Source organism: Papaver somniferum, chromosome 10 (genome assembly GCF_003573695.1).
Source record: "Papaver somniferum cultivar HN1 chromosome 10, ASM357369v1, whole genome shotgun sequence".
Taxonomy (NCBI): Eukaryota; Viridiplantae; Streptophyta; class Magnoliopsida; order Ranunculales; family Papaveraceae; genus Papaver; species Papaver somniferum.
Window position 1 is genome coordinate 90460842 of NC_039367.1, and position 11790 is coordinate 90472631.

Here is an 11790-nt window from a genome sequence, read left to right on the forward strand (position 1 = left end):
TGCAGCAAGACCTTTGTTTCCAGTGTACTTTCTACAATTTGGATATTCATTTGAAAAATGACCAAAGCCTTTACACTTAAAACACTGTGGCATATCCTCGTCATCAGTATCGTCAGTATCCCTGTTTTTAGGAGGAACACGATTATGAGGTTTAACTGATGACTTAGGTTTGTCTATGGTGAACCATTTACTTCTCTTCAAAAGAAGATCTCTAAACTGTCTTGTGATCAAAGAGACTGACTGGTCAAGATCTTCATCTGATGAATCAGTCTCAGAAGGATCATCTTCAGAGATGCCCACACTCTTACTTTTATCAAGTAATTTAGTGTTCTTTTGTGCCTTGAAAGCAATATCCTTTTCAGATTTGGATATATGCTCATGATCAAAGATCTTTAACTTCCTAACCAAGGTATTTCTGGAAAGAGTGTTGAGGTTATTTCCTTCAACGATGGAATGCTTCTTAGAATCGTATTTGGCTGGTATCGATCTGAGAATTTTCATTACAATGTCCTTTTCAGGAATAGTCTTGCCCAATGCAAAAGATGCATTAACAATTTCAGACATTTTGTGATTAAACTCATCAAACGAATCTTCATCATCCATACGAAGGTTTTCCCAATCAGAATTTTGGTTTTGAAGCCTAACTTCATTTTCAGAGGTATTTCCTTAATACAGTTTCTAAGATATCCCAGGCTTCTTTAGACTTAGTGCACATAATCACATGGTGCTGAAGATCTGGGGTAATGGCATGGATGATAACATTTAATCCGTCATAATTTTTCTTTGCAACAAGAATCTCGGCAGCATCATATTTACCAATATCCTTCGGAAATGTTACGTCGCCTTCTGTAACTTCTGGAGGATCATAGCCATTAACTACATATACCCATGATTGAAAGTCATGCGCTTGAAGAAAGGCACGCATAACAATTTCCACAATAAGTAATTCGAGCTATCGAAGACTGGTGGTACGTTTATAGAGATAACACTTCTGTCCATAGAGTCAGATCGCTATAAACACAGACTTATGAGGTCTTAAACGTGTTTGCCTGCTCTGATACCAATTGAAAAAGTGAGGATCAACAACCACACCCAATATTTCGCTTAGCAATCTGTATGGACTAACTCCAATATACTTTCAAGAGAATCAACTAGACAGTCAGACTCAATCTTAAGAAAAGTATATCAAAGAGTTATATTTCAATTTCTCAATTCAATCCGCAACCAACAAATAGGAATTTGCGAGCCCGATTGAATATAAGAAATAACTTGGACAATATCAAAAATCAATATCCAAGTGTCAATCAATTTAATCAACAACCAAAGGTTGGATTCACAATTTGAACTTACGCACAACCTGTGATATTTCTATTATATAACAAAATATCTATTACTATTATAAAGGGAACACCCCTTAGTGATGTTCATCTATAGTAAAATGAAGCTGCAAATTTTGAAAGTCCAAATTTGCCCATAGTTTCATAACTGTATTAAATATACCATCTAAATTAAATGAGGGCAAAAAGGTAAAACTGATAAAAAAATGACAAGTCGGGAGAGAATAAAGAGTACATACTAGAGAGAGTAGGTCAGGTCACATGTGTGCAACGGTCCCATGAGAAGGTAAAAGGAAAGCACGTGCAAAGCGCGTGCCACAATACTTGAAATGTGGAAAAGAAATAACACAAACATCAGAAATTTTGTTACCGAGAACAAATGAGATACCAATTTTATGCCATCCCAAATTCCAAAATATCCCGCCTAAAACGAAACCTGGCCAATATGAGAAATCTGAACCTTACATTACCTTCGCCATAATCAACGGTGAGTACTGCCGATTCTGCGATCCGTATGAATGAAAGTACCTTCACATTAATCAACGGTGAATACTATCGATCCGTATGAAAAAAAGTACCTTCACGATAATCAACGGTGAAGACTGTCGATCCGTATGAAACTAATCGCACCAATCATACTCTACCAACTCCCCTATATAAACAACCCCACTCTCTTCTTTCAATCTCACACCAAACAATACCTACCTTTACTCTCTTTTCTTTCTCTGAAAAACATTTCATTTTCCGTTCAAATTTCCGATCAAATGGCACCGAAAGCAGCAGAGAAGAAGCCAGCAGAGAAGAAACCTGCAGAAAAGAAACCCGCCGAGGAAAAGAAAGCTGAGAAAGCACCAGCAGAGAAGAAACCCAGAGCCGAGAAGAAATTACCAAGCAAGGATGCTTCATCAACAGATAAGAAGAAGAAGAAATCAAAGAAATCAGTTGAGACTTACAAGATCTATATCTTCAAAGTTCTAAAGCAAGTTCATCCTGATATTGGTATTTCAAGCAAAGCAATGGGTATCATGAACAGTTTCATCAATGATATATTTGAGAAACTTGCTGCTGAATCGTCCAGATTAGCTAGGTACAACAAGAAACCAACCATTACTTCTCGAGAGATTCAGACTGCTGTTCGTCTTGTTCTTCCTGGTGAATTGGCTAAGCATGCTGTTTCTGAGGGTACCAAAGCTGTTACTAAGTTTACTAGTTCTTAATCTTTGCTACTGTTTTTTTAGATCTGAAAATTTGGGGGTTTATTTTGTTTTAGTGGTTCAGTTCGGGGATTAGGGTTTCATGTGTAAGTAGTATATCTAATGTTATGAAATGTATTCAATTTCGAATTTCTAATCCAAATATCTTGTTAGCGAAATCAATTGTCTTAATTTTTGGATATGAATCAATTTAAACCCGTTTTAGATATCTGGAAGTGTTGATTTATCTGAATTGCATTTTGGAAACTGAGAATGATTTTGCCACAATTAAAGAAATACAGAGTATTGCAGGCATCATCTGTTGGAATTTCTACAAAAGATTTGAGACATAACAGTAGCTTTGAGTTATAGGGTACTTAACAGATCAATATATGTATTGCTAGCATGTGAAGTGAATGGGGGAGACACATATTTACTTCAGCGTAGACATTCACACTCTAAATATTAATTGGAAGCATTCAATTGATTTAGGGTTTTCTTATTATGTGGCCTTAGTGTATTTTTATGCCACCTTCAAACTTCAGATAATTTGCAGAATTGAGGTTCAGCTATGACTATCAGCAAGAGTAACACAATCATAAGCCTTAGAGAGGTTTAGGTCATTTTTGTTTTGCAACTGTGAGTATGCATCTTCTTCTTAAAGGCTTCTAATCAGGTTGCTGCCGCGGGTAGAGTTGTAGCTACAACAGAAGGCAGAGTTCTATCAGATGTGATGGACAAGGTACACATATAACTTAGTATGGTTTAGTACATGAGTTTCTTTTTTCAGAAATGGTGTATCATTTGGTTTATTAGAATTTGAGCATGTGCAAAATGAATTTGAAGAAAAGAAAATAGCATTCATCAAAGTACGCAAATTTCTACCAACTATTGGTATAGATTGCTCGCTGTGTCCCTATTATATTGATCAGGTATATTATATGGTGAGCTTGCGAACTTTGTACAAATCATGGAAAACGTGGTGGTGGGAAGACGCTACTACATTCGGAGGACCAAACACGCTGCTGCAAGGGGAGTCAGGGAACAGTGCAAAGAAATGAAGCAACTTCAAACTTCAAAAATGGTAAATTATGTTTACACCTTATTAACATCTACAGTGATGAATGATGATGCTAATATATCGGATAGTATGATAGATTTGGTGCTTGCCATATAAGCAAGTGACCTGGAAATGGGGCACCACTGTAAGCAGTAATTTCTTTTGCCCCAATTTCATGTTTTCACCTTCTGAATTGAAGACAGAGCTTTGTGAATTGTGATACAATCAGTCTATTCTCTAACAAAAGATATACACAATTTTGAAAATGGGCTAACCCAAATTGATTGTAACAGATAGAAATAAAAGACAGAGATAAGGAAATGTGAGTGCACGAAGAAAAGAATTATTATGGGGATTTTAATAAAGTGCCACACTTCCAATATGCAGTTTCTGAAAATGCCACCGTTTTTTTCAGAGTTTATTAAATGTCATACTCTTGACTTTTATCATCCCGTTTTTTTGAGATAACGGTTAACGGCTGTTAGTCTCTGTTAGTGCATACGTGGCATTAAATAACCCGTCCAAAATTACATAGAAGCCCCTGAATCAGTTAACAGGGATTGAGTTAATCAGTTCACTGGGATTGAGTTAACCGGCTATAGAGTAGTGAGTTAACTCGCGACTCGGTGCACGTGAGAAAAACGTGCAAGATTTGCTAACGATCGGAATACACGTGGGATCAATCTAAGAGAAAAAATCGACGATCCATATTTTACCTGGATTTATAACGGTCTTATTCATCATCTTGAAGCTCTATATATACTAATGAAGATCCCAAACTCTTCATTAGTCAATTTCTTCAGAAGTTCAACACATAAAAATGAGCCAAAAGGTTATAAACTCTCCAGGTAGTAACAGTTGCAGTAGTAGTAGCAAGAGCAGCAGCAGCAGCAAATTTAGACAGCAAACTACCCCAGATCTATGTCCAACATGTGAACAAGGAAGTCATGAGTCTAAGGTTTGTCCCTGGATGTACTCTAGATGCAAACATATACCTTGTAATGGTATAAGACAACTACTAAGATCCAGCACAAGAGAAACAGATGGAGAAATGTTCTTGAAGTGTTCAAATCCTACCTGCACCTACTTTGAATGGTTTGATTCTGCCAGTCATCCACTCAAATCCAAGAATATCAAGCTACCCAGAGAGAATTGTTGTTGTGCTTGTGGAGAAGAGACCCACTGTTACAAAGAATGCCCACTGCATAAGCAAGAATGATACAAAGAGCAATGCAAGTCAATAATGCAGCTGAGAAGATGCAAAAATGAACACAATAGAAACATTGCTTACCTGATCAGCACAGATTGTGAAGCATTTAGATGGGTATCAGACCACCTTTTCATTGCAGCAAAAAATAGGGTTATCCATTCAAGTTTCAATCTCAATGCCATATGTAAGGAACTTCAAAAGACTATTAACATGTAATTAGTTCTTAACTAATATCATTTCCATTCATAAAGTAAGATTATCCATCAAAATAAAACTGAATTCTGGTACATAAAAAAACAGATCTAACACTATGATATCAGTGTCTAAAGCAAAAAAAAAAGATCTAACACAACAAGAAGCACACACACACTTCTACTTCTTCTTAGCCTTGCTTTGCTTTCCCTTTGTGACAGGAATATGTTGACTAACAGATCCAATACCAGTAAAGTTCTGACTGAAATTCAGAACATCTTGTGTAGATCCATGGGTGCTAGGTTCTGCTGGTGCTCTTCCAAAGTTTTTAGGTCCTGTTGACTCACCAACAAATGAAGATGTACCTCTGGATTTGTTCACCTTTGCTTTACCCCTTGCACTGCTACTTTCAGGATGATCTCTACTAGTGAAGGTGCAGTTTGCAGCATCATACTCGGTGCTTGGCATGAATCCAGTTGGGTTTTTACCAACATCACCACCAGCACAGGTTCTCTTATTATGACCAGCAGTAGATCCACACTTTCCACATTTCCTTTTCTTCACCACAGTTTCAGGTTCATCATAGCTCCTCTTCCTCTTCTTTGCTGGTCTTCCAGTTTTTCTTTGATAAGGAGGAGGCTTTAAGTTGATGTCCATGGATGCCTGCCAATTAAGATAAGAAGAAGAGAAAAGGAATGAGAAAGTTAAAGTAAAGAAATGAAACCCTAACCCTAAAAGAAATGAGAAAGTTAAAGTAGAGAAAAATAAGGATATAATAAAGTAGAGAAAAAAGTAGAGAAAAATAAGGATATAATAAAGTAGAGAAAATGTGAATGCATCACATTCAATAATATATTTAATGCTGAAAAAAGTACCTTATCTTCCCAGTTCCATTCACTTATGTCTTCTAGTGGATTTACAACATCTGCATATATGGTCCTATAATATTCCACAGAGTAGTAAGGAGCACAATAACTGTTCAACCAATCAAACAAATGTGTCAGTTTACAGAAAGAAAAGTAATAGCATATTACAACCCAAAAGTAATAGCATATTACAAAATTTCTTACTCTTTCCAGTTTGGCCTGAGCAGTTTCAATGCACATACAACATGTTGACAAGGGAATCCCCTTAGCTGCCATTGCAAACAAGTGCATTGTTTGTCTACAATGTTCACTGTGAAAATTTTCTTGGTAGACACATTAGTTACCAAATAAACCTGTCCAACCACACTTCCTTCTGTATCAAACTTCCCAACCAAGTCAAGCATCTTATTTATCAACTTAACAGCAGCAGGGACCAAATCATTTTGATTCCACTTAGCAGATTCTTCCCTTCTCTTAAATAACAAACCCATTACTAACTGACCATACATCATGCCTAGTTGGATTATTGGTTTATCTCTCATATTAGAACTCATAGAATTAAATGATTCTGAGAAATTGTTATTCATATGCTCACAACAGCTAAGGGGATCAAAATAAGCCCTAGACCAAGTACTTGGATCTTCTTTCCTAAGATATTCACCAGCAGCCGGACTTTCTTTGCATATGTTGTCAAAGTGCTCCTACATTATAGTAACCTGAGTTATTATATAACCTACTAACTATGAATCAAAAAACATAGGGATATTTAAAAAAGAGAGGCACAAACCTGAAAATGCCTCACTTTGTAAGCTTCGCATGCATTCCACAATAAGTTGTGCAAGGTTGGTGCCTTGTGGTACTTCTTGAAGTTCTTGTACAAGTGCCTGAAGCAATATCTAACTCTTGCACCAGGGAAAACCTTTGGAACAGATTCCAACAACCCTTTTTGCCTATCAGAAATAAAGGTAATTCTGCCAGCATGATGTGCATTGATTGCTGGAGCCAAATCCTTGAGGAACCCAGTCCAGCTCTCCTTGGTTTCACTCTTAGCCACCTTAATGCCTAAAGGCACCAGAGAATTCTGACCATCAATTGCTGTTGCAGCCATTAGAACACCACCACGCTTGCCAGTTAGATGGCATGCATCTAAACCTATGACTCCCCTGCAAGCTTTCTGAAATCCTCTCATTGGTGCAGCAAATGAAATAGTCATACTCATGAATGTCTTATCTGCACATTTAGTAACCAACCATTAAATAACTGAGCACCACTTACAAATAAATGAATCAACCATGAATGTCTTAACATAATGTATACCTCTTTTCCCATAAGTGTATTTAGCAACAGACCCTGGATTAGTATGAGCCACCATTGCACAAAAGATGGGTACATCCTTGTAGCTGTCTTCATAATTACCAAACAGATCTTCTAAAAGAAGATTTCTAGCCTTCCATGCACAAATATAAGGTATATTGATGTTATGAGTTACAAAAAAGTCTCTTGCAATGTGTTTAGGCTTTGGAATTAAGGCCCCAGCTGTCTGCTTTAACTTCTCATGTACCACATCTTCTCATTGTCCTCATCATCACCATCACTATTGTCCCCTGCATCAGTCTTATCCCCTGTATCAGTCTTATCCCCTGCATTAGCCTTATCCCCTGCATCAGTCTTATCCCCTGCATCAGTGTTATCCCCTGCAGCAGTGTTGTTTACTTCATCAACCCAGTAATCATGATTAAAGTTATCAACTGGTGTACTGCTAGAACCAACAACAGTGGCTTGACTTAGGCAAGAAAAACCCTGAGATTCCACTTCATTTAACAGATCCATGAACAACAACTTCCTAGATGCTCCTCCATTTGAGTTTTCATTCTTTGATTGAGCATGCAACCTTGGTGATCTCCTTGTAGGTGATATCTTTACTGACTTTTCCTTTGAAACTGGCTTCTTAGCAATCCTCTTAGGTGCCTTCTTAGGAGTCTCATCAATTGTTACTACTGGTTGTTCCATTGCAGCCTTAATGAAGTCATTATCATTCCTAAATTCTGAATTCATTACACTCATTTGTAAACATATGAAGCCTTTATCATCAGGTACAGCATGCTCCCAAAACTTAAACAAGTCTTCATTTGTAACCAAATACTCAGGAAGACATGGGTCTATGGTCCAATATAAATTTGGAATTTCTGTTTCATCAAGATGCAACTTAACACGCAATATCTTCTCAAATTCCTTAAGGTCAATTCTATCTCTATCCATGTGAGGGAATAGCAAATTAAGTTTACTATTCACAACAAACACACTGATATCTCTATATGGATAATATGTATGATCACTGTAAATGAACAAACAAAATAAAATTCATCAAATTCCACACTTCACACAGAAAACCCCTAAAATAAAATTCATCAATTCATCAAACACACGAAATTAGGGTTTTAAAAATTCCACACTTCACACAGAAAACTCCTAAAATAAAACTCATCAAACACACGAAATTAGGGTTTGAAATCGTACCATATCTGCTGCTTGTCCTTCCCCTTATTCTTCTTCATCTTCAGCTCCCCAACCCTTTACTCAGACACTAAACCTAAGCAAAATCCCGCTGAAAACTGACCCAAACCCTAATTTCTTCCACTAGAGAACAGAGCGGACATAGAGCAAGAGAAAAAAAGTACAAGAAAGAGAAACAGAAACCTAAGAGAAAACCCCTAATTCAACTCAGAAAAACGAAATTAGGGTTTGCAATCATACCATATCTGCTGCTTGTCCTTCCCCTTCTTTTTCTGAATCTCGATCGCTCCCCAACCCTTTACTCAGACACTAAACCTAAGCAAAATCCCGCTGAAAACTGACCCAAACCCTAATTTCTTCCACTAGAGAACAGAGCGGACAGAGAGAACGAGCAAACCCTAGAAGAAAAATGAAACGATACAAAGTTGCAAACTGTTTTCAATCCCACGAAGGATAAAATAGTCATTTAGCATGTGCTACGTGTAATAATCTCGTGCTCGACATCTTGAGCCGTCCACATAAGACACGTGTAAGTAATCTGGACAAAGTCAAAAAAGTTTGACCAATCATGTGGGTCCAAGACGTTAGTGCTAACGGTTGTGGCATTAAATAAACTCTGAAAAAAACGGTGGCAGTTTCTTGAATCGGGATTTGCAAGTGTGGCAGTTTGTTAAAATTATTGATATATGAACTGATGAATTAAGGTTCATGATTCATCCAATGAATAAAACACCGCAAGTTTGCTGCTAGCCTCATTTGTACCAGAACCACTTAATCTGAACTAATAGAAAAATGAATGAATGATGAACATAGACTAAAAGAGACAGGTAATTAGAACTTAAAAGGAGAAAGACTTGGAAAATGTCAGTCAGAAAAAAGAGTTTCTTGCTCGAGGATAAGAAATCCAATCCAAGACAGCAGCTATTGTCTGAGCAGTTGTTGCAGTAAGATAATCAGCCATTCACTGAAAAACTTAGAAACATAAGATCATGCTCAACCTCCACAATCCACATATAAGATGGAATCATGAAACGAAAACTTGCTTAAAAGACCTCCACCAGCGTGGCCGTAAAAATGGTTCTTGTCATAAAAGAATTCAAAATAATTTAGCTTTATGCGATGCATAATAAACCATGTACAATAATAACACCTTGCACAATTCAAACAAAGCTATTAGGAACAGGACACTGAATCACAGGTTCACAAACACTAAAAGGACAGTGAACCACAAACAAACAGATTTAGGAGGATCTGTGCATCATGTTAGTTTCCAAAAGATTACACTGCGCTCTGCGCATGCTCAAGCATATATTCCAGAACACACTAACTATAAGGGATTTGTTGGAAAATTTGCTCAAAAACCAACCCTCATTCATCAAATGCTTTTGAAGCAGCTTCGGCGACATAAGTAACATGTAAAATCTCTACTTACGTGCAATGCTAAATTGCTAATCCAAATTTAGGTTCATATAAGGCCACACAATAGCATAGATAACGCAATGCTGAACATTCTAAACATGAACAAACAAGAAAAGCAGTACATTCACAAAGTAAACTAATAACAAAAGAGGTCTAACAAGTATGGATGAAGTAAACAACAACTCTGCCAAAACTCGTATACCTTTGAGCAACACTACTGTTTTCGTCTACTAACTAGATTGCAGTAAAGTAAAACTGATGTGGGAAATAAAGATAAGTTTGATATAATACGACAAGTATCAAATCCCCGGAACAACTACTTTTACTCCAAAATATGCTCCAAAATGTGATTGCCACCTTCTTTGCTGATAAATTGTATAGTGAAGCTCATAAGCCCATTGCAAAGCTTTTAGTACTCTAGTAATCAATCAGTTGATTCGATCGAACATCTGAACATTCTCTTCTCCTAACGCTTTCAGTGAAACAAAGCTATTCTTGTGACGAACCGTTTCAAAAACTTCCCAACCTGTACTGGCATTCAGAAGCTCTTTCATACTTGCCGTTCTCAGATCATAACTTAAAGCAGTTCTCTTATCATCCCAATATAAAATCTTTCCGCTCTTTGTGAGGTCAAAGAATTGCGGAGATCGTAACGCTGCAATTCTACGGTGCCAGCCAAACTCCAATTGGAGGAATCCTCTTCCTTCTCATTGAAACTACAACTACTACTATCATTTTTCTTTTTGAATGACCATATTCTAATAATGCGGCAATTATCAATAAAACACAAGCAGCCACCTAAAATCTGGATTTGATAATAAATAAAAACTGCACAATTTTGGCCCGAAGGAAGAGTAGTGTAATAAGGCGGATTAGGAAGCAATCGAAGCGTCTCATCTGCCAAATTGAAGGCCACAACTCTACCACTGTTCGATTTGATTGGTTTACCAGGGACACGATCTTTCCTCATTATCTCTTGGTGCAACCAATAAACCTCTCCATCTGCACTCATGCCCGGTGAATGAGAATTATTCGTTCGCAACGAATAAGTAATCTCTCCTTTCTTTCTCCACTCAGTACCAGCCCCAAGAGTGTATACTTGGGCTTGTCCTGGTTCTGTATGTTCCTCTGATTCATAATAGATTCTAACCACCTTATACTCATTCGTCTTATCGTTGTAACCAAATCCAAATACATTTCGACCTCTCAAACATTTGTCAACAGAGATTGGTAAAAATTTGTATTCTCTAGTAATGGGATTACAAATGTAATGAGGATCATTAAAGTACCCATATTTACCATCTCCAGGTATAGATAAACAAATCAAACCATTGGATGAACCAATTATTACAGATTTATCTTCCAGAATGGTGCACAATCACCAAATCTCATACACTTATAATGTGCTCTGCTAATGAGCGGATGATTCATCTTAGAAATTCTGAGTTGTTGTTGTTGTTCATTATCATTAGTTTCATCATATTCTAGATAAAGAAGTTGGACTGTGTGATTTTGTAACATGTTCAAGGAAATGAAACTAACCTTTGAATCTGAAGAAGAAGAAGGGGAATTAACCTTAGATAGATGAGAGATGAAGTATTTCCATGTCTTGGATACTAATCTGCATTCAAATACAGACTCAAATGGAACTCTAGAGAATATGTCTAGCATGATATCTTCAGGAAGAACTCTCTCCATTGATTGATCCAATTGTGTTTACTTGACAAGATTGAAGAAATTTTTAGTTCACATTTCAAAATATTTTCACAGATATTTGATGGTAATAACTTCACACTTCACAGTAAATGTAGTACGGTTGAGCGGTTGAGCTCTATTAAAGTCTAACCTAACACAGCATGGCTGGTGTACAGCCTAAACAGAGTGTGTAGCTGACTCTACTGTGTCTAGACTTGACCTTCTATCTGTATCATGTCTTCTTTTATGAAATCATGCCTATTATTTTGGGCACCCACCCTCGGAATATCATATGCCTCAATGA

General features: G+C 37.0%; 2 protein-coding genes across 2 annotated transcripts; one reads left to right on the forward strand and one right to left on the reverse strand.

Annotated features, from left to right (window-relative positions):
* The first annotated feature begins 2026 nt into the window (after positions 1-2026).
* Positions 2027-2709, forward strand: LOC113316861 (histone H2B.3-like). The gene has a single exon (XM_026565016.1). The coding sequence runs from the start codon at positions 2102-2104 to the stop codon at positions 2552-2554; it is 453 nt and encodes a 150-aa protein (XP_026420801.1). The 5' UTR covers positions 2027-2101; the 3' UTR covers positions 2555-2709.
* A 2300-nt stretch (positions 2710-5009) lies between these two features.
* Positions 5010-6439, reverse strand: LOC113317038. The gene is made up of 3 exons (XM_026565186.1): positions 6063-6439; positions 5868-5967; positions 5010-5655 (listed from the first exon to the last, which is right to left on the reverse strand). The coding sequence occupies exons 1-3, from the start codon at positions 6410-6412 to the stop codon at positions 5173-5175; spliced, it is 933 nt and encodes a 310-aa protein (XP_026420971.1). The 5' UTR covers positions 6413-6439; the 3' UTR covers positions 5010-5172.
* Between the last annotated feature and the right edge of the window lie 5351 nt (positions 6440-11790).

What these genes read in the sequence shown, in the direction of transcription:
- LOC113316861 (XM_026565016.1), top strand. Translation starts at nt 2,102, where the DNA reads ATGGCACCGAAAGCAGCAGAGAAGAAGCCAGCAGAGAAGAAACCTGCA.
- LOC113317038 (XM_026565186.1), bottom strand. Translation starts at nt 6,412, where the DNA reads ATGAGTTCTAATATGAGAGATAAACCAATAATCCAACTAGGCATGATG. An exon ending in CTCAGGCCAAACTGGAAAGA is followed by an intron (nt 5,968 to 6,062) that starts GTAAGAAATTTT and finishes TTGGTTGAACAG; the next exon opens with TTATTGTGCTCCTTACTACT. An exon ending in AATGGAACTGGGAAGATAAG is followed by an intron (nt 5,656 to 5,867) that starts GTACTTTTTTCA and finishes CTTAATTGGCAG; the next exon opens with GCATCCATGGACATCAACTT.